The sequence below is a fragment of the Kogia breviceps genome, chromosome 6 (assembly GCF_026419965.1).
Source record: "Kogia breviceps isolate mKogBre1 chromosome 6, mKogBre1 haplotype 1, whole genome shotgun sequence".
Taxonomy (NCBI): Eukaryota; Metazoa; Chordata; class Mammalia; order Artiodactyla; family Physeteridae; genus Kogia; species Kogia breviceps.
Window position 1 is genome coordinate 81,481,712 of NC_081315.1, and position 23,760 is coordinate 81,505,471.

General features: G+C 35.4%; 1 protein-coding gene across 4 annotated transcripts in view; it reads left to right on the forward strand.

The window, feature by feature from the left end:
• Positions 1–23,760, forward strand: part of ATP8A1 (ATPase phospholipid transporting 8A1) — a 242,469-nt gene that overhangs the window by 82,488 nt on the left and 136,221 nt on the right. For 2 of the 4 annotated variants that reach the window (XM_059066067.2, XM_067036148.1), the window contains exons 13-18: positions 1,995–2,072; positions 3,015–3,103; positions 7,889–7,933; positions 16,368–16,440; positions 18,827–18,932; positions 20,724–20,806. In XM_059066067.2, the coding sequence (XP_058922050.1) occupies positions 1,995–2,072; positions 3,015–3,103; positions 7,889–7,933; positions 16,368–16,440; positions 18,827–18,932; positions 20,724–20,806 (474 nt within the window). The remainder of the gene's footprint in view (positions 1–1,994; positions 2,073–3,014; positions 3,104–7,888; positions 7,934–16,367; positions 16,441–18,826; positions 18,933–20,723; positions 20,807–23,760) is intronic. The other 2 variants (XM_059066068.2, XM_067036149.1) reach the window with 1 other exon arrangement.

The following is a 23,760-nucleotide window of genomic DNA, read 5'->3' on the forward strand; positions in this document are numbered from 1 at the left end:
CCAAGCCACTTGACTTTTCTGAGACTTATTTTCATGGCCAATCACACGGGAATAAATAAAACATGCTTTACCTGCATCTCACAGCGGTTATATAGATCAAAGGATGCTTGCGACACAGCAAACAACTTCATAAACAGTTGAGCACTATAGAAATAATACCGTATTCGCTACTTGTAGCAACCTGCCTTTCTATCATGTTTTATAAATCTTTGTAGTTTATTTTTCCACACTGTAAACAATTTCAGCTGGGCCTGAATTTTTATTTTTAATTTTTATTCTCAGTTTTTTTTAATCTTAGAAAAGTGTACTGGACATCTGTTTCCTAAATGTTTTGTTTATAAAATTTTACTCTTCTTCCATTAAATTTCAGTAATTTTTACCAAAGTAAAGTTTACCAAAGTGGGATAGGGAGGGTGGGAGTGAGGGTGATGCAAGAAGGAAGACATATGGGAACATACGTATATGTATAACTGATTCACTTTGTTGTAAAGGAAAAACTAACACACTATTGTAAAACAGTTATACTCCAATAAAGATGTTTAAAAAAATAAATAAATAAAATAAAATAAAATTAATGAATTTATGTAAATTAAGTCTTTAAACCTAATCTGCCAGAAAGTTTAATTTTCTCTTTTATTTTGATTTTTTATTATCTTTTAATTTTTTAAAATCACTTGAAAGTCTTTCAATATGAACAATATTAGGATTTTTTAAAATATGCTACTTTCGCAACTGTTCATTATCTTTCCATAGTAAGTGATCCACTTCAACCCTTAATCTCTAAATTCATTGCTGAAAGATCAGTATAATTTAGAAATCTGAAATGAGTTGCAAGCATCGCTAATTTCATGCAGGAGATTTGTTGCTAAAAAAATGGTGGAATAAAATTTGTATAAGTACAATTAAAACTTATTGAAGGTTTTCCACTTACAGAAATAATAAGGTAGCTCATCATGAAAATCAAATAACTAGTCAGTCACTTTATTTTGTATTTGGATTTTCAAAAGTAATATTTGCTTCAAATAATTATATAATTTTAGTATTGGATGAACCCAGCAGGCTTATGCTTTTCAACTGCCTTTCTAATATGCAGAGATTTTCTAACATTCCTGGCAGGTCTTCCCTTACTGGGCAGTTTCTTCCTTGTGTGGAAATGAGATTAGTAACTGCCTTCCTTTTCTTCTAGTTCTTCCCAATAGATCTTTTCTGAACATGTCTAATCTTGTTTCCAAATGACAGTCTTGCAAAATATTTGAACTTGGCTATCATGCCTATTCTTCTATCATCCCCGCCCCCTAAGTATCCTCCATCTCCTTCCGTTCTTCATTTGACATGATTTCCAACTTAATCCCTATTGCAGTTACTACTGTCTAAAATTGCCCATTTGTTTACTATCCCTCTTAAAACAAGGTACCTGTTTCAGAACCGATGTTGATCAGTCTGAAATACAGATGTAGGAGAGATCAGATCTGGCCTTTTCATTTGACATGTGAAAATCAGTAAACCCTGGCTTGTCAATAAAATGTTCTTTACTTTCAAGTATATACAGTGTACAAAACTTGACCAAGGAGTACAAGATGGAATCCCTTAAGTAATTTTTCCAGGGATTTAAAGTCTAAATTATTTGAGCAATGTTTCGTTGCTGTTATTTTAGCTCACGTAAAGCATTGTGCCAGACACAGTAGGAAGCACTTCACATGCATTATCTTATTTAATCCTTATATTGTCGTAGGTCACATATCTAGGAAATGGTGGAATGATAGTAAACCAGGATTGCCTGATTGCAGAGACATGCTCTACCTACCATACTGTTCTGCCTTTACTGTGAAATATGGTATTCTGTATTGAGTATTTTTTAGGAAATCAACTGAAATGGTTAGTGATGATAAGAGATGAGAGTGTTACATACATTGCTCACCAGTTAAATAAAATTGTACTAAATCTCTTATTATGAGTTGTATTCAAGGATTTCATTTTTTTTTTTTTTTTTAAAGGATCTTGACATGCACTATGAACCCACAGACACTGCTGCTATGGCTCGAACATCTAATCTGAATGAGGAACTTGGCCAGGTAAACTAAATTTCTTATTGATATGTTGAATTGGAAGTCAGATTTGGTGTAATTTCTGCCATATGTGGCAACTTCAGATGAATTGACAGCTCCTAATTTTCCATTTTTTTAATGATTGGCATACATACATGTTAGTACCTAACTTTCAATTTTCATTTTTAGTGAATGAACATTATTTGATGCATATTCTGTTCTCAGGATATTACACAGAAAGATGTCCTTCAGTGTATAACCTGATTAGTATGTAAAGTATTGAGTGCTTTTGAGTTATAAACTCCCAGTATTAAAATTGTGTATAGCTTTTGACCAGAAAGGAAGGAAAAGTTAGTTTATCAATGAAGTTGTATAAGTCAAGCAGGAATTTGAGATTTATAATTCATACTATATTCACATATATGTGTATATTTGTAATTCACTTATATGTATTAGTTAAGAAAGGATTCTTCTTTTTTTGTACCATTGCCATTTGCTAACTCTTACTCTTCAAATAGCATTTAAGCCAGAATTATCCTTTTTCTTACCAATTCAGATGTTGTATGAAGTTAATTTTAATTGCAACCCATCGCCAATCCCATAATTGTTTGTTACGTTGAAAAATGCTGATGTTTTAGTGCTCTATACATGTTAAGTAGCTATAGAGGCACTTACTAGTGGAAATTCAGACCATATTAAGCATATTAAGACAGATTTCTGTATGACTGTAGTTTTTCTGCTAGCTTGAGAGACTAGCTTTCATATATGATTCATTGCTAAAATACGAAAAGAAATAGTTGAAAATATTCCTTAATGATGTGCAGAAAGTAGTCAGTTAATAGCATTCATTGTGCCCCTACAATGTAACAAAATTGATAGAAAGAATAATGTAAGGTTTTTTCCCTTCAAGAAAAACTGGCTTAAAAAGACCTCTGAAATTTTAATGAGAATTTTTAAACTTTTTTTTAGGTAAAATACATATTTTCTGACAAAACTGGTACTTTGACATGCAATGTAATGCAGTTTAAGAAGTGCACCATAGCTGGAGTTGCTTATGGGTGAGTTTTTTCCCTTTAATTAGAGTATGATATACAGATTTAGTTAATGCTAACAGTTTGATATAATTTGGGGAGTTCTTATTAAGGGAGTTTTTTTAATCTAGAGGGCAGCTATTTTAATTTTAGCATACATGTATGTTTTGTGTTTTATAGTTTGGTATTGTTTTTCACTTGGAATTACCTATGAGGCAGGGGCTCTGCCCAATAACATTTCAGTGTTTAGAGCTGCCAAAGGTCTCTATCTGGCTCTGGTAATAAGGTACAAATACACTTCCCTCTCCATTGTCGGGAAATCAGAGTACAGCCTGCATGTGTTAAAACATGCAGTCTGTCCTTGGGCAGTATTCAAGTTAAAATATTGTTGTTTCTCTGATAGCTAGCCCTTTGATTTCTTTTTATCATCTCTCCTCTTTGCAGTCACAGAGCAATCTAAATTTCTGATGACAGGAAGGAGGTAGGGACACAAAACTCTTAAATCCGGGAGTTAATAAATATCATCAAATACTATTATCAGGCTCTTAGTATCCTTTAGAATGTGCTTGTTGAGCACTCATTTTTTTCTTACTTCCAGGTATTCTTGCCTAAACTGCTCAAAAGCCTTCTTTTTGAAACACTTTATAGGGTAATGTCAGAAAATTAATTTCTACATTTCCTAAAAAGGCATGCTCAAAAGATGAAATATCATCCTGGCTGACTGACCTTGGCCTACTATCAGATTTTCCAACTATCTTTATCTACTAGTAAGACTGGTAAATGTTGGTATCTTAACCATGCAAGCAAGGGCACTTGCTTTTGGGTTTTCTGGCTTGTACCCACCGCTTCCCCACTCATGCTCTGTCTCTAAGCAGTAAGCCAGTATAAAAATAGTGTAATGAATTATGAAAATGCCTTTATTTAAAACTAAATAAACAACCACTTGGTAAAAAATTCTAAAAGCATGTGATTACTCCCATATGCAGGGTCTACAGAGAGAAATAGATGGAGGCAGATGTTCTTTGGGTTAGTAGAGAGTATGACTACAATTGACTTCAAACTATGTGGGTAAACGAAGCTAAAAAGGCATTTGACGTAATGGCTTTTTTACGTTTTAAGGGCAGGCTGCTAACTTAAGAAGCCTATTTACCGTTTCCAGGGCTGAATGCCATTTTGCATCTTCCCTTTTTTATCTGAAGATCTCCCAGTTCCCTTAGACCAAAGAGGCCTTCTCTTCTCCCCCCAGTTGCTACAGGCCTCTTCGTTTTGCTGCTGGGGCAGGAGAGGTACAGCCATAATCTTTGACATTTTGCATTTATATGTTCAACCCACAGTTATCCCAGATGAGAGAAGGAAAGGCCTACTGTGATTCTAGAGTTTGTTGTATTATACTTGCTGACAGATTTATGGTGATGTTTGTTTTTACACAAATTCTGCATTCATTCATAAATATTACTTTTAGAGGGTTCTGTTTGGTAATTGACATCCTTTTTTAATTTGTCCAATGTCCAATTGAATAAGCAGGTTCTTCAAATTAGTAATTATTGATTGTGAACTTATCAGAACAGAAAACTAGAATGATATCTAGGTGCTCTTTTCTTTTGCATTTTATAAGATTTTTTCTTACTCTTGGAACAAGTCCTTAAACACTTTCAAGCAGTAGATGTAAAGAATAACTACCATAAAAGAATATTGTTCTTCTGGTATCTATTGGTGATATGGTCATTAACAATTATGTATTATGATAGAGTGAGTTTGAGGCTGGCAAATGTTAAAGTAGTATTCAGAGTTGAATATTGTCATCATTTAGATTAAGTTTGCAACGAAACATTTCTTCCTGGGAAAATCACATCTCAACACTGATGTGCAGTTGTAAGGCATGAGTCGTAGTCCTAGCTTTGTCATTAATTCACCATGTGACCCTAGACAATTCCTTTCAAATATTCCAAACACTTTAAAATGAGGGTGGTGAGACCAGATGATCTCCAAGATTCTTTTTCAGGTATAAAATTCTAACATGTTTAGAAATTTAAAAATTGGAATTCCTTTATTTTCAGTTTTTAACTGTGAAAACAGAAATACGTTTCTTCTTTGGATAATGTGTCATGTTTTCAAGAATACCAAGAGCCTTGTTGAGTGAAGCTAGTTGTTAAACTACTTCCAGTAAGTTGTGTATGTGCTCTTAGTATCCTTAACCCCGACCGAGTTTTTATCAACATCCCCTCCCCTAAACATTCCCGATGGACAACTGGAATGTCAGCATTGTGGAGAGTTGTTGATATATGAAGGCTTTGGAGAAACGGTGAGACGTCAGACTAATCAGGTGGTTACAGTAGGAGAGACATGTGGCTGTTACTTAATTCCACCAAACTCCACAGGAAAAAGTGATTACTGAAAACTTACCTTTCTGTGGGCGTTTCCTCTGGGCACTCTTTGGTTATAGGAACCATAACATGTTTATACTGTCCAGCCTGCCCTGTAGGAGTGTTTAACACTTGTTTAAACACTTGGAAGTGCGTGCACTTCCAGCTCCAGCAGAAGAAAGTATGGTGCTTATCTCCTCAGAGTACAGCAAAACAAAGGAAAATAACAGAATCTTTCATGTATTAACAAATGCCTTTGGGAAAATGATTTCAGAGCTGATGCTTCTTAAACATTTTTTAAGAAAATAAAGCGTCCTTTTACCCTAGATAGAGTCAAAGATGAGTTCTGTTGGCTTTTATCAGTTTGAAGGACAAGACTTGAAGTATCTTGACAGGACAATCTTTGCCTAGTTCAGTGTATTCCATAGGCTTGTAGGAAGAAAATAATTAACACGTAAAACAATGCTCCAAAATTTAGTCTTAGTAAGGTTTCTCTCATTTCATATAACCTTGGCCCTAAATTGGATTCATGATGGGTGATAACATAAGATTTGTACATATCTAGCAATGATGATTGTTTTGTAGAGATCAACTTTGTCAGAAATGCGACCATGCTTAAACTTACTAGAATGTTTCATTAGATTTTTTTAAATGTAAATAAATTGTGATGTCATATTTGTAAACTTAACATATTACAAACTAGAAATTCTGCTGTTAAACATTTATTAAGGCATCATTTCAGCAAATTGCTTCCTATAGGGAATAATTCAGTTTTATCACAGTTACTTGAATTCCAGAAAAGGTAAGGAGGGTTTTATTTTGTTTAGTAGCTAGAATTCTCAATACAGTGACTGTTCTAGGCTACAATTCTAAGTACTATCTTTGTTGATGATTTAGATCTTAATATTAGAATGAGCTGATGAACTGAGTACAATCTCTAAGGTTAAAAAAAAGATTCTGTGAAGCAAACTAAACAATATTTTTTGTATGGGCAAGTCATTTTAATCAGTATTAAAAACATTTCATTGACATTTTCCCTTTAAGTAAAAACCAAATGTTCCTAAAAGCAATCTTTATTTATATATGAAAACAGTATGTGAGTAGTTTCATTTCACAATATTTTGTTTCAGTGTTTACTGAAAGAATCAACTTCTTTAACACTGAGAAGAGATTCACCATGAGAAACCTCACAATTATCAAAATAGTTAGTCCCAAGGTCTATATTATAACCAATAAATGTATCTTACTGCTCACCATGACTGGTGGGTAAAGTTGGGTAAACATCATTTGTTCATTCACATGCCTCAACAAAGTGCTTTAGATGTATGTAGCACTTTGTTATCTGATGGAGGTTTAATGATCAGCAAAAGTTCACATGGCTTCTGCCCTCCTAAAGTTTATAGTCTAATTGGAGGTTAATGGATATAGTTAAGAAATCATACAGACAAATATAAAATCATAACACAGTACAAAGGTGTATGTAAGCCTGTGATTGGGAGTGAGGGAGGAGGGTGATCTAATCAGGGGGATCAGGGACTGTGATGCTTAAGGCTGAGATCAAGAATGAGTTGGATTCAGTAAAGAACTTACCAAGCAGATATAACAGCACTGACCCACAAAGGCAAATAACCAGACAGAACATACACACCAGAGCTGCTGGAGCAATGATCCTGGGGAAACTCATGCAGACAGAATAAGTAACAGGTATGTGGGTCACCTGCTGCTCTCCTCATCACATTCTGAATAGCACTCAGCATCTGCCAGGACTGGACCACGCCCAAGGAGAGCGACCCTAAGCCTTGAGCTCTGAGGCTTTTCAAAAGCTGCCGGAGTTGAGAAGTACAAGCCCTTCCCCAGGTATGAGATGCAGGGCTGCTGTACAACAGCAGTGCAACTTGGCAAAACCTTGACATGGTGTTTTTGCTTGGTCCCTTTTAGTTATAGCAATGCAATTGATTTTTACTTTAATATAACTCTTTAAAGAACCATCCCCTCATGGTAGTCAGATTTACTTCTGAAATGTTTTCAATACTTGGCAGATTTTATCAGTATGATAGTTTGTGTTCTTAGGTATTAACATGTTTGTTTCATTAAACCATTTATTCTGATTATGTAATATGTGATTAATTTTCCATTGGCTTTAGCATATATTTAAACTATTAAGTTCAATATTTCCTACTGAATACTGAATTCTCTACATAAAATCAAGAAATTTCATGGTGAAGACCCAAGTTGACTATCCAGTTAAAGAATAACTTTGTAAATCTGCTTAGTTACCATAAACCATACTTACTGTACTAACTGCCATTCTTTCAAAATTAACTATAAGTTTATTTTCTTAACTTTTCAAGATCTGTCTCTCACTACTTCCCTTATTCATGCTTTTACGTTTCCAGCCTTCTGTGATTATTTTGTCCTTTCTTTCTGTCCCTCCTCTTGCTTTCTGAAGCCATGTCCCTGAACCTGAGGATTATGGCTGCTCTCCTGATGAATGGTAAGCTGCATGGACCTTTCTGTCTCATAGATCCCCTTAAAAGGTTTGCATTTTATTGTTTTGTTAGACACATTTCACTACTTTTGAAAAAATTACTGACCAGGCAGGGTGACGACGTTGTAAAGTATTTCTTAAAATCTGTTGAATATCCCTGATTTCCTATCAAATAACCTTCAGTCATTTTAGAAACATTTCTTTCAAAGTTTAGGCTTGCTAGAGTTTTATAGAGCTGTGTATCTGTAATAAAATATGTAATGATCAACTCAGAGTCCCTGGGCTGTGGACTACCTAAGATTCAGCTACAGCTCCAGAAATTTTCTTTTTCTTTTTAGCTCAGCACTGCCACCTTCTGCCACTATTTACATACTCTACAGAGCTACAAAAAGATGCTACTGAAACACACCCACAGAGTGGAAAATTTCCTTTACATTTATTTTTGTTAATTTACTAAATCTGTTTAGAGGCTAGAAAATAAACATTTTTAAAATTAAATGTCTGGAACAAATGTTGGAAAACCATGCTACCAAGGACTAGAGTTAATTGGAATAGAATTAATTTTAGAATTGTTAAATATGGCATTTTATAGGGTGAATTTCAGTATGTATTGGTGGGTTTTTTTTGTCTTACCTTAAAATCCCCCCAAGGATTTACATTTTTATTTAGAATGGTATAAGTTTATTTTGATAATTCATCATGATTTGGTGGCAAGTGAAATTCAGAAAACAGGTTCCTTTAATGCTGGTAACTCCAGAAAACATGGCTTTATATGTGGTTACATTTCTATTTTCAGATTACACATGTATTTTATGATTAAGCCATATTTTTCAACTTGGATTTTATTTCAGTAAAGTGGAAACTTAGTAACAATTTGCAGTAAACGTCATACTACCTAGGGTTAATGACAGAGGCAGCTGTTTGTTTCATGTGATAACTGATGTGTCATTATATTTAAGTTCATTGCTTGGAGTATCATACATTTTGACACCTACCCACAACCAGATAATTTTTAGTATTTTTTAAATGTGCCAAAGCATCTTACTGTTGGTGGGTAATTCAAGTTTAATGATGTAGATATTCCCTTTTATTTAATCTTTTGAGAATGTAGTTAAAATTTTGACTTTATCTTGTTACTTTTCTGTAGAATTAACATAATTCTATTAATTTTAAACACTGTTCATGAGTGTAGGATTAATATCTATTTTTCTAAGGTAACTCACTTATTAAGAGAAGGAAATTACCTTCATCATATTTTTCTTAAGATTGGATGGAGGGCTTCCCTGGTGGCGCAGTGATTGGGAGTCCACCTGCTGTTGCAGGGGACACGGGTTCGTGCCCCCGTCCAGGAAGATCCCACATGCCGCAGAGCGGCTGGGCCCGTGAGCCATGGCTGCTGAGCCTGCGCGTCCGGAGCCTGTGCTCCACAACGGGAGAGGCCACAACACTGAGAGGCCCGAGTACCGCAAAAAAAAAAAAAAAAAAAAAAAAAAAGATTGGATGGAAATGTTAAAAATTGTTGTTTATTCAGGTCATTTAAGATATCCTATTTTCAGTAGAGGTTGTTTCATGATTTTATCACTGTTGGAAAGAGAAGATGTTACTTTATCTGTTTAATAAGTTCTTTTTGTGAAACACCCTTTTGGGAAATATGATATTCTAAACTAGGTAACTCCAAATTAAAAAATGCCAGCTTTTTCATAAATTTTTGTACTATTCCACTTGCAGTTACATATGAACTTAGATATTAATGATATTTTTTAAAATAAAAGGGAAGGCTTTTGCCAACGTTTTAATAAAGTAAGCTTTATTTTAAATATATACTTGGATTCCCGATCTATCCAGTAGTTACCTGTAGGCAGCAAAGATGAAGGAACAGATACTACTTGAACTTTAGTTGTGTCCTTGGTCCTATACAGTTGTCAAGGATACAGACTTCGGATTTTGACCACCGAAGTTCACATCCTGATCCTACTGGTGCCCTTGAACCAATTACCAAACCTCTATGCCTGTGATTCCTTATCTGGTAGAATGTACACATCATAGGGAGGTTGTGAAGATTAAGTGAATTATGTTTTTAAAGTGCTTAGAATAGTGTCTAGACATAGTAAACTCAAAGAAAGTGTTAGCTCTGGTGTCTCTTGCTCAATCCTCAAGACATATTTGAGGAATTATAATTGACATGACCATTCTAAAGTTGGTGAAATTTAGTCAAAGAAGCTAATAAGTAACTTGCCCCAAAGTATACAGCTAGTAAACATGGGAGAAACAGTTAAAACCTCTCTCAGCCTGGTTATGAAGTAGGTGCTGGTTATATTACATCCGACAGGCTTCAAACATATCTGCTTTTAGAGCAAAAGATATCCTTCCTATTTGTTTACGCAGGCCTCTCACTGTTGTGGCCTCTCCCTTTGCGGAGCACAGGCTCCGGACGCACAGGCTCAGCAGCCATGGCTCACGGGCCCAGCCGCTCCACGGCATGTGGGATCTTCCCGGATCCAGGCACAAACCCGCGTCCCCTGCATCGACAGGCGGACTCTCAACCACTGCGCCACCAGGGAAGCCCACTATTTGTTATTTTATTTTTTCTTTTTTTCTTGTTTTGTTAAGGTAGCAAGAGCAAGTAAAGTTTAACTGACTGACTTGAGAAAAGTTAGCATGGGGGGACACAACTTCGCACAATCCTAAATCTGGCATCTGCCTAATCTGATACACTTGGTTTCATGTTGCCAGTGAAACCAATATTGAAAGTGTTATCCTGGTTGTATCCTTCGCTCCAGGTACCTGGCCATATCTTCATGCTGCTCGTCTTCAGGGGTATACTGGAGAGTGTAGCTGACTATATTAATCCAAAATCTGAAAGTTGATTCTTGTCTGACTTGTCAGCAGCTTCCCCTTTCAATGTGAAGTTCATTGATTGCACATATAAAACCTGCGGCCTATACTATATATTTTACTACCCTACTTGAAACATATTTGCCACAAAAATACCAAGTTAAAAAACACATAACAGTTAATACTTAAGTGTATGTAGATTATTTAACATATTTACATTTAGTCAAATTTGAAGGCAAACCTATAATGTTTCAAAAACACTTGACATTAAAAATAATTGGATGATGGCTGTAGCTCTACTCGCTTAAATCTATTAGTATAAATAGTTTACAGAGAGGAAATCATTTCCCAGCCAGTAGCCACTTACTCCAGAATTGGTATGGGTTTCTTATTATTGCCAAGTACCATCAGCTAACATATGACCTGACAGATTAGTTCATTTCTATTAAAAAACTACCATTCTCTAGATAGATAGTATCAATATTTAGAGGAATGCACAAAAACATCTGCTTATTATCAACATCCATGTAGCCCTAAGATGCGCTTATTTTCCAAAACTGTATATTTCATTACATTTTTTTCTTTTTCTAATTTTTTGGTGGAAAATATCAAGCATAAACAGACGGAGACAGATGTACTCATTCACTCGCTTCAGTAATACGTACTCAAATCCAATTTCAATTCGTCTATATTTCCCCCCACTATTACTTTGAGGCAGATCCCAGATAACATATTATTTCACTTTCTCTTAACTATTTGGTATGGTTTCTCATTATTCTTTCTGATAGTTGTTGTTTTGCCTTAAGTAAGTGCTAGCAAGGGTGATTCTCCAGGAGGATTACCTTAAAGTGTTCTGTGCTTAGTCATTTCACTGTGGTTTTTAGTATTATCACAGTATCAGTGGATAGTACCATTTTCTGGTCTTATTTTCTCGTTTCATTTTGGTCTGTAATTATGTATAGAATGAGTGGTATTTATTTATTCTGCTGCAATCGTTAGGCTTACTAAAACATTCTTCCAGGTGTGACTGTATAATAATGAGATCTAACACATCCAAATTAGTGTTGGTCTTCAAAGTAGTCACTTTGACAGGTAATTTATTTATTCCAATGAAGCAACCATTTCACAGAATGTTTTTGGAGCTCCTCTTTTATAATTGCCTTCAGAAATACTTTGAACCACACAGAAAAGCAGATCTCATTACTTTGGTCAAATCCAGTGTCTAACAAAAATATTATAATTGAATTCAATCGCTTGTTGATATTCTTGGACTTGACTGGACCTGATACTGAATAACAAATTCATTTCTGAAAATCTTCCTTTAAGGAATTTTGACTTGGAACAGTAGCACCATTCAAAAGCAGAAGGTGTAGATCCTTTCAAAAAACAGTGCTTTGCAGTCAGACTGCCTTTGTCTTCCCGTGTGTGCATAGCATGTGTGTAGCATGTATATGTATATAAGGTATACATTTAGTTTGTATGTAAGATGTGTATATATTTCAGCTGAAAGGATTGGATTTTGTTCTGACATGGATTTTGTTGTGGATTTTTATTTTTAATTTAAATTGGATTTTTTTTTTTTTGCGATACGCGGGCCTCCCACTGCTGTGGCTTCTCCCGTTGCGGAGCACAGGCTCCGGACGCGCAGGCTCAGCGGCCATGGCCCACGGGCCCAGCCGCTCCGCGGCATGCGGGATCCTCCCGGACCGGGGCACGAACCCGTGTCCCCCGCATCGGCAGGCGGACTCTCAACCACTGCGCCACCAGGGAAGCCCTGATTTATTTTTTAAGTTCATAATGCATTAACATGTTACAAGTTCAAAGGATGTAAAGAGGGAAAGGTTTCCCTCCCTTCCCTGTCTTCTACCCTCCATTTCCCCTCCTGAAGGCAGCCAATGTAACCAATTTCAGGGGTATCCTTCCACATCTCCTCTACTCATATACATGCATGTATTTTTTTCTCTTATATTTTTATAGAAAGTGAAGTATACTATACATACTGTTTTGTACCAGCTTTTCATTTGATAGTGCATCTTTGAGATTTGTCCATAGTCCATGGAGAGCCTCCCATTTTTTGTATAGCGTTCTGTTATATGGATGTATCACAGTCTTTTTAAGCAACAATCCTAATAAACCTTGGGTTAGTTCTAATTTTTTGCTACTAAAAATGCGCTGCAAAGAATGAATTTGGTCATACAGCATTTTGCACCAGGTAGTATAAATTCTTAGAACTGGAATTTCTGGATCAAAGGATTACATGCATTTTAAATTTTGATAGAAATTGCCAATATCTCTTTTTAGAAATTGCACCAATTTTCATTCTCACCAATGATAGATGATTTAACTGTTTTCCCATGATCATAGCAGCAGAGCTGTCAAACTTTATTTCTGCCAAATTGATAAATTTAAATCTCATTTCTCTCATTATGAGGTAAAATTGAATGTACATTTAAAGACACTTGTGTTTCCTTCTTTGTGAACTGTGTGTTTATATCCTCTGCTCATTGTTCTACTGCATTGTTGATTGTTTTATTATTGGTTTCTGTGAGTCCTTTTTATTTTAAGTGAAATAACCTTCATTATATGTGTTGGAAATTTTTTTTTCGCAGTTTGTCATTTGACTTTTGACTTTGCTTGCAATAGTTTTTGCTATGCAGAAATGTTTTAGCTTTATACAGTCAGATTTTTTAATTTGTTTTGCTTTCTGAATTATATATAATACTTAGGCCTTTTCTACTCCTAAGTTATTTTTTAACTTAGCTAAAAATAATTATTTATCACTTTAGTATTTTTATTAAGTCATTCACCCATTGGTTTAAGGTAAAAAGTATGGCTTGAACTTTTTTCATTTTTTTCTGATGACTCTCTTGTTGACATGATTTCATAGTCCACACTGTCATGTATGAAATTAACTAATACTGGACTTCCCTGGCAGTCCAGTGGTTAAGACTCCGCACTTCCAATGCAGTGAACAAGGGTTCAATCCCTGGTCAGGAAACTAAGATCCCACATGCCCCTCAGCACAGCCAAGGGAAAAAAAATAAAGAAAGAAATTAACTAATACTGATTAGGCCATATTTATTCTAATTTATATTTATTCATAAAATTCTGAATCTTCTCAATTTTTATTTCTATAAAAATAGATTCTTCATATTAGGATGATCAGGAAATAATTACTTACAATGTATCACAGCTTTTAAATCAGCCTACAAGAAGCTACAAATTATATGACATTGTGGGTTAACTTCTCAGTTTTCTCTTTACCTTAATGTTACATCCCCTGCCTTATTACGTTTTGCAAAACACCACAATTTCTTTGTCTCCTTATGAGGCAGTGTCACTTGAAAACTTCTATGGAAAATTTTAACAAAATGTAGATGTTGGCTTGTACTTTTATTTGTGAGCAGTTTTCAGATTCATATAGCTTTGTCCACTAACAGTTAAAACTATTTTACATTTAACGCAGTTGGTCCTTATTTTGCAATGACTCGAGCTTCCTAATTTTTATCTGTTTACTTTTACTGAAAGTGAACATTTTGTGAGATTTTGGAGAGGGGTGGTGAGAGCTCCATGCCTGAGTTATCCAACCCAGGCTATGTGACTAGCAGATGAATTGCTGGTGGTTTTTATGATCCTGGAAAGGAAGCTGCTTCCTGGGAGAAGAGTTATTTAGCATTATCCTTGTCAGAAGGCTTCACTGGTGAATAGAGGGCAGGATTTGTCCATGTATTAATAAATATTTCAGTTGCATATCTAGTGTTATTTGTTATAAATACATTTGAAAGTTTTATCAATTGTGTTAACTGTGATTTATGAAATGAAAGAATTACTGGTGAGATTAATAAGACATATCTTCAGATTTATAAAGACTTTTAGCCTGGAATTCTTTAGAGGGAAAATAGACCTCCACATGAAAGATGTTACTGTGAATATTCCTTGACATTTCAATTTATCTAATAATAAGTGGGGAAGTATAACTAAGAACTATTAATACATTTTATAAGTAATAGGGAAATTTTATAGAGACTTGAATCATTAACTGTTTTTAAGAAATGATAATTATTTGGAGGAGAAATGTATGTTAATTTTTTTCTGTCCACCCATTGATAAGTTGTTTAAAAGTTCTTGGATTTTTTTCCTTTCATCTTTAAAACTAGAGGAGGAGGAGGAGAAATAATAGTAGTAGTAATAATAATAAAATATAATGTGTTTATTCTTCCTCCCACTGATGTTTTTGAAAATTCTGATCTACTACATGCTAATAAAGATGAATTATATTACAATTTTGAGAATTAATAGACCAGACTATTACATGTAAATAAAGGCATATTTTACTATAAACACTCTAACTTCCTTCTTTGGTTTATGGGTAAAATACATATATGACAATATGGTTTATGTTCAATTATTTCACATTCTTTTTTTTTTTTTTTAATGATTTCTCCTTCCTTTCAAGCAGCTGGCTTTAAAATATGAAACTCTTGATAATTGGGACACTGACACTGATAATACTCTTTGTAAACTGTAAAAACTGTGATTAAAAGCTTTCTGGATTACAATTATTTAGTATTGAACATGTTATTTTTTCCTCAGCAATTTCTGAAATTTCCATCTGTGCACCAAAGCTTTAGATCTATATATTTTCACTGAACATTGAAAAGTATACCCTTGGGGTTTGACACTTCCACGTAAATGTTTCTTGTCCTTCCTTTGACTATCAGCATTTTGATATTAAATCGCATGGCTATGAGACTAGTAATAGTTAGGTTATAGAGTCAATTCTGATTTGATTTGTTTCATATGGAGTTCATGTTTGCTGATCTGAAGACAACCACAGCACAAAACCCCATACACTTTTATGGTTTGTTCTCCTTATATACAGAGTAAATGTGATATGTACATAAATATATCAGGTATTTGTTAGTGATAGATAGATGTTGATGAAATATGTAAACAGTTTATTCATATTTTAGTTTCATATGATAATCATGTAGTATTAGTCACTTCAAATAATTTCTCATGGCTAAAGTAAAAGAATATTATTTTTTATAATACCTCCATTAATTCTCAAAATTTTTTAAACTTGGAAAAAGTTTGGAAGTAGAAAATTTCAATTCCAGGTATTTCAGCAGTTTTGTTACTTTTTTTAAATTATTTTTTAAAATTTCATGTGACTACAACATAATTTTACCCCAGGAAAATGAACTGTAAAAGACTTTCATTACACTGAAAAAGACTCACATTATAGAATGTTTGAAAATATTTTATGATTCAGTCACGAAATCTGTGATGTCTTATTTAGAAATGCAGACTAAATTATATTTAATCTATTAAGAGTTTGCAGTCATAATGATTTATTTTAAAAGTAACTTACATGGACACCAAGCAGGGAAAGCGGCGGGTGGGGGGGGTGGTGTGATGAATTGGGAGATTGGGATTGACATGTATACACTGATGTGTATAAAATGGATGACTAATAAGAACCTGCTGTTTAAAAAAATAAATAAAATAAAATTCAAAAATTTTTTTTTAAAAAGTAACTTACAAACAGATCAGTGGGCTTGTATAAATGAACCAAGTTTGCTCCGTTTTTTTTCCCCTTTAGGCAGGGCTCACAGTTTGGAGATGAAAAAACATTTAGTGATTCATCATTGCTGGAAAACCTCCAAAATAATCATGTAAGCAACATAATACTATTATCTTTTCATTAATAAATGAAAACTAATGAGTGTTTTTCTGAATTATCTTCCATGTTTAAATATTCCGTTTCTTAGTTTCATGATCATTTCTAATAATTAGCAAAATCTATTATCTCTAAATTCTTTTTACTTGGCCAACATGAATTCATGGTTGTTAGAAATTTAGTTTTAACAATTGTCATTAATCAACATTCTGTTTTTAAAAAATATTATATATTAATTCTAGAACTCTATTTGTATGAAACAAGTCATTGTTAACAATTTAAAACATCTATAGAAATGAATTTCCTGCTCAGAATTATAGGCCAGTGCTAAATCTATACAATAAGAACTTCGGACATCTGCCACGCGATGTGAACATTCCACTTATGAAGTTCCTGATACTTAACTAAAATTCCATCTGATCAAATGATATGGTCTCCTAAGTTTAAACCCCCAATTTTTTCTCACAATTGCTTCAAGCTCAATGTGTCAGAACTTGAACTCATGCTCATCACCCCAAAACCTAGTCCCTTCCTAGCACTGATGGACTTACCACCTCTGCCCCTGGGCAGGGCCCTAGCAATGTGTTCATGCAGTTATTTTTGCCTTCAACAAAACATGAGCTTCCAGATGCACAAAATCTAGACCTAGGCCCACCTCTTCCCTCTTGTGTTCTCAGGTTCAGTAAATTGCACCATCAACTAACTGTCTTATTACTCATTCTAGGAACTTAGGGTTGCTTTTGATACCTCCGTCCCCTCCATCTCCAGATCTGTAATGAGTCACTAAACCCATGTCAATATGACTTTCTGTAATATATCCTAAATGTCTTCTTCATTTCATTCTCACTTTCTCTACCCCAGTCCAGACTACTGGTATCCTCCAGGTGAATTACAACAGCCTCCTAACCATTCTCCTTGTTTCCGTTTTTACCCCCCTCCAGTTCTTGTTGCACATGGCAGCTGGAATGATGCAAATGTAAATCAAGTCCCATCACTCTCCCGTTTAAAACCATGCCAGAGGGCTTCCCTCTCAACTTACAAAGTTACATGGTCCAGCCCCTGCCTAAGTCATCGGCCTCACTTGGAGCTACCCTTCCTTTCTTTCTCCTCAGGCTACACTGGCTTTCTTTTATTTTCTCAAGCACACTTCATTCGTTCTTCCTTTAGGACCTTTTCAGTCATGTGTGATTCCTGCTTGATGGAAAACTGTGCTCAGTTCTTCATGAGGCTAAAACTTCAGCAGCTTAAAGATCACATTGTCATGAGAACAACCACAGACTGGCCTATATCATATTATATGATATTTGCACATTTATCCTCTGTAGCCCTTTTCACACTATAAATAAACAATACTTGTGTACTATTTATCTATGTTCTGTTTTCCCCACTAGTCAAAGCTTCACTTATCAGGGACCTTGTCTGTTTAGTCTGCTCTTCGAGGCTTAACACAGTTTGTTTTCAAATAATGTTCTGATTTACCTTTCCAGTCATTTCACTTTTTTTGTCCAAGAGCATAGAGGAATATTTTTCCTTTATTAATTCGAATGACATTTTTCTTCATCAGGAACCAGACAAGAAGATGTCTAATTTTTAAAATCTGACTGCTTTCTTGCAGAAAGGATCTTGTCTTCCTCAGGCCATGAGAGTCCATTGTACAAAGGACTTCTCAATCAATCCCTTTTTATTTAGTAAAACGTGTTATCAGGTTAAGGTTGCCCTTTTTTTTTTTTTTTTTTTGTGGTATGCGGGCCTCTCACTGTTGTGGCCTCTCCCTTTGCGGAGCACAGGCTCTGGACGCGCAGGCTCAGCGGCCATGGCTCACGGGCCCAGCCGCTCCGCGGCATGTGGGATCTTCCCGGACCGGGGCACAAACCCGTGTCCCCTGCATCGGCAGGCGGACTCTCGACCACTGCGCCACCAGGGAAGCCCAAGGTTGCCATTTTTGCAAAAAGAGAGGACAAACCTTACAGAGGAATCCCCTGCCATTGTCACCCCAACCCAAAGTAGTGGAACCACAGTAAGAGTAGATGCCTAAAATTTAGATATGATCAGGAGTTAGAACCAGGTAAATGAACATTTTTGAATTTCTCTCCTGTCCTTAGTAACAAGATTCAATCATATCTGTCTTTTTCGTTGTACTGTTTCTATTTAACAAGACAAAGTGGTCTTATATAAATGTTTAGAAAAGAAATGAGAGGGTGCAAGAATGAATGATTTTAGTTAAAAATATTTTTTCTTCATAATAGTTGTTGGCTTCTTGACTTACACACCTTCAATATTTAACAGCTACACTCTTAGTAAATATGCATGAAGTAGTATTACTATCATTAGTGTCAAATATTTAAACGAAAGTGGCTAAATTTTGTGTTTATTTGTTACAGCCAACTGCACCTATAATATGTGAATTTCTTACAATGATGGCAGTTTGTCACACAGCAGTACCGGAGCGGGAAGGTGATAAGATTATTTACCAGGCAGCATCTCCAGGTACAAATGAAGCAATTGTGATGTATTTCTTTGTGGAAAATTGTTCTGAAATTTGAGATTGTTCAGAAAAATTTAATTTGAAGAAGTAAAATAAACAAGTTTATGTTTTTCAGATTACAGATTTTATTTACTAATTAGATAAACCTTGGGTTTCAAAATTAAATATATATATATTTAAAAACATATAACTTTGTGTAACATTTGTTTTATGACATAAATTACATGTAAATTTGAATAACAAAATTCACACAAGTAAGAAAACTAGTACTTTATATATACACATAGTAAATTCTCCCTTTTTTATAAATAACTAAGAATAAACTGTTAGTCATAAACTGTTTTTGCACATAAGCAGACAGGAAAAGGAAGATCTGTTTGCTTAAATAGTGCACATTTTAGAATACCAATTTTGCTTTCTTCTCTTGGAAATGATAATCAAGGAGTTCGTTGTGTATTTATTTGGATGAGAAAAGTTTTACATATTTGAAGGGATTACATAAAATATGTATTAGCACAGTTATCATTATTTAATACTTAGGCTTATTTGCAATGAAAAATTGGGTAAATCGTCAATTTGATGATTGTAAGATTTCAGGAAAGAACGAACACACTTTGGGGAACTTTTTTTTTTTTTTTTTTTTTTTTTTTTTTGCGGCACGCGGGCCTCTCACTGTTGTGGCCTCTCCCGTAGCAGAGCACAGGCGCCGGGCGCGCAGGCTCAGTGGCCATGGCTCACGGGCCTAGATGCTCGTGTCCCCTGCATCGGCAGGCGGACTCTCAACCACTGCGCCACCAGGGAAGCCCCTAGGGAACTTCTTTAATAAGTATTTTAAACTGTATTATAAACCAGCACCTGCGACCTTGTAGAATGTACCAAATTCCTAAAAACCATAAGATACATCTCATATCATTAAGATAGAAACTATGTGAATGTTTTATCCCACACCCTTCCCTTAGAAACAAGGAGGTCTGATGTAACAGGGTGATGGAAGTAAATAATGTAGAATACAACAAAGCATCAGTTCATTTATATCCTTTTAAATTGACCCCTCAACATTAATAGTATTAGTTTTTCTACATTAAACATTTTAAGAGGAAAAGGATAAAACTTAAGAAGGCAATTTCATGCCATTCATTTTTTCCAGTTTTATTAAGAAATAATTGACATATATCACTGTATCCCTAGTACTTATTTATCTTATAACTGGAAATTTATACCTTTCGATCACGTTTCTCCAGTTCCTCCTTCTCTCACCCTCCACCTCTGATCCACATCTGATCTCTTTTTCTATGAGTTTGGGGTTTGTTTGTTTGTTTTTCCCCTTTAGATCTCACATATAAGTGAGATCATACAGTATTTTTCTCTCTCTGTCTGGCTTGCTTCACTTAGCATAATGCCTTCATGTCTATCCATGTAGTTGGCAAATGTAGGATTTCCTCATATTTTTATGCATCATTCATTTTGAGAAAAGTTTTCTAGAGAATATACTGGACCAAGGGGTATATTTAATTATCCTACTTAGGTATGTTTGGCTAACAGTGAGACTTAATCTTCAGAAATATGACTCTGGGGTCTATACCTGTCTCATTCTTAAGATCATTCTACTCATTCCTTTGGCATTGTCATATAATTTTTTAAAAAGTGGATTTCAGTAAAAGGAGCCAGAATAAAAAGAATTTTAATTCTTTTTAAAATTAAGCAGAAAATTGGATTGTAGTAATGTCTTTCTCTCGTATTTGGGGTAATTTTTTTTCACTATATATTTGCTTTGTCCTGTTTTCCTAAAACAGATGAAGGAGCCTTGGTCAGAGCAGCCAAGCAACTGAATTTTGTTTTCACTGGAAGAACACCTGACTCAGTGATTATAGATTCAGTAAGTTATTTATTTTTAAGTCTGTTTTTTATCAAAGTAATACATATGCTTAGCCTCAAAGATAAAATAATACCCAAAAAGCTCAAAATAGAATAGAGGTTCCCAACTCTAGTTCTCCTCTCCAGAAGCAAAAACTTTCTATTCTTTTAGCTATTTCTTCGGACATTTACACATCTTATATATATATTTTTTAATGTTTGATGAATGATATATGTGTTGATTTTTCAATTTTAGACATATCTACTGACTTTCTATTCAGTTATATTAAATGAAGAGTTATTTCTCTTGACTCACCATCCCTTCCCAATAGTATTATAATTATATTACAATATTTGGTTAAACAAGTATTTGGAACCGAATTTTTAAATGGCCAAAAGACTCGAACAAACGTTTCACGAAAGAAGATATACAGATGGCCAGTGAGCCCGTGAAAACACATCATCAGTCATCAGGGAAATGCAAATTAAAGTCTCAATGAGATACTACTGCATACCCACCAAAAAAGGTAAAATTAAAAACATTGGTAGCACCGAATGTGAACGAAAATGCAGAGCAAGTAGATCACCTGTTTTTACTAGTAGACGTGTAAGATGGTACAATCCCTTTGGAAATCCTTTTAGAGTTTTCCAACACAGGTAAACATGTACCCAGCCCAGCAGTTGCACTCATATTTAACCAGGAGAAGTGAAAGCATATGTCCACAGAGAGATGTGTCATGGAATGTTCATAGCAGCTGTATTCAGAGTAGCCAAAAACTAGAAACAAATCAAATATCCATTACTAGGCGAATGGATGAACAAATTGTAATATACAATGGAATAGCTAAACAATAGAAAAGAGTAAAATATCGATTCATCAAGAGCCTTAATAAATCTCAGAAACATTACACTGGGAATAAAAAAATCAGACACAGAGGAATGCATACTCTTTTTTTTTTTAAATTTTTTGGCTGCGTTGGGTCTTCGTTGCTGCGCACAGACTTTCTCTAGTTGCGGTGAGCTGGGGCTACTCTTCATTGTGGTGCGCAGGCTTCTCATTGCAGTGGCTTCTCTTGTGGAACACGGGCTCTAGGCGCCTGGGCTTCAGTAGTTGTGGCCGGTGGGCTTCAGTAGTTGTGGCACATGGGCTCAGTAGTTGTGGCTCATGGGCTCTAGAGCGCAGGCTCAGTAGTTGTGGTGCATGGGCTTAGTTGCTCCGTGGCATGTGGGATCTTCTGAACCAGGGCTCAAACCCGTGTCCCCTGCATTGGCAGGCGGACTCTTAACCACTGCACCACCAGGGAAGTCCCTATTTTCTTTTTTTTAATATTGTCTTTCCAGCTACAAAATTATCTCCTGAAAATAAATTTTTTTCTTTATTTTCTAAACATGAATCTTGTCTTCTTTCCAATTGCTTGATTTTCTACCTACTACTAATTGTTCCATACCTTCTTAGTGCACTTTTATTGGTACAATTACACCAGATAATCTGCCAGTGGGTAGTTGTTTCCCTGAGACATCCCTCCAGAAGTCCTCCATTCTCCTTCATCTGGGCCAGTTTTGCCCGCTTCTCTGGCACTTGGAATTCTTTTTGATTGTCTCCTGTTGTGGACTTTCTATTTCCCATAAGTCAAAACTTCTTTCTTAGTAAACTCGCTGGTGTTGATAGAACACATTTTCTGTCAATTTCATCCTATTGAAAAGGTGTTTTTAGAGAAGCAGAAGTCACAGTAGTGACAGCCTTCAGTAAACCTAGCTCCTGACTCAGGGCTCCAAGCTTCCCTGGTGGACAGTTCAGTCTTAACTTGTGGTTGTCAGGAGGAATCGCTTTCCTGTCTCCCTGGAGACTTTCTTTACCTCTCTTCTGTGTTAGATTTTCTGTTTCCTGAATCCCATATTTTCTTTGTTCTTGGCTTACTCTTGTTATCGTGGAACACATTCTTTATTGGCTTCTTGAGAAAAGGTGCATGGAAAGTTATTTGCTTTTTTGTTTTGTTTTGTTTAGTCCTTTCAAGTCTCAACATTTTTTATCCTATCTTTCTACTTAATTGGTAGTCTGGCTGAATGTAGAACTCCAGGGTGGAAATCAGTTTCCTGAAGAATTTTGACTGTTCTTCTGTCTCCTGGTTTCCAGTACACCTAATTGAGAAGTCAGAAGCCACTGTGACTCCAGTCTTCGTGACTTGCCCACCCCTCTCTCTCTGGAAGGTTGTGGGATGTTCTTTGTCCCAAGAGTTCTGAAATTTCATGACAGTGTCCTTAGTGGGAATATTTTAACCCATTGTACTGAGCACTGAGTGGACACTTTTCCATTTGGAAATCAATATCCTTTCATTCTGGAAAATTTTCTTGAATGAGTCTATTCATTTTCCTTCCCTCTTTTTCCTCTGCCATCTTTTTAGATTTTTTTTTTTTTTTTTTTTTTTTTTGCGGTATGCAGGCCTCTCACTGTTGTGGCCTCTCCCGCTTTGGAGCACAGGCTCCGGACGCACAGGCTCAGTGGCCATGGCTCATGGGCCCAGCCGCTCCGCGGCATGTGGGATCTTCCTGGACCGGGGTACGAACCCGTGTCCCCTGCATCGGCAGGCAGACTCTCAACCACTGCGCAACCAGGGAAGCCCTCTTTTTAGAATTCTTGAACATATCTTTTAACTTTTCTGTCCTGCTCTTCATGTCTTTGCCTTTTTGTTCTACTTTTTGAAGTTTTCCTCTGTTTTATCTTCTCAGACTTCTGTTGATTTTCTTTTCATTTCTACTGTCATGTTTTTAGTTTCTAGAAGGTTTTATTGATTTTTCAATATTTCTTTTTTTTAATAGTACCCTGTTCTTGTTTCACAGGTGTTGTACTTATGTTTCTTCTCTGGGAGGAATAATGATAGTTTTTTGACATTTTCTTTTTAAAACAATTACAAGCATTTAACAGTTTAAATAAGCATATGGTTTTTACTGGAATATAAAATGGTTTTAAGCTGTCAT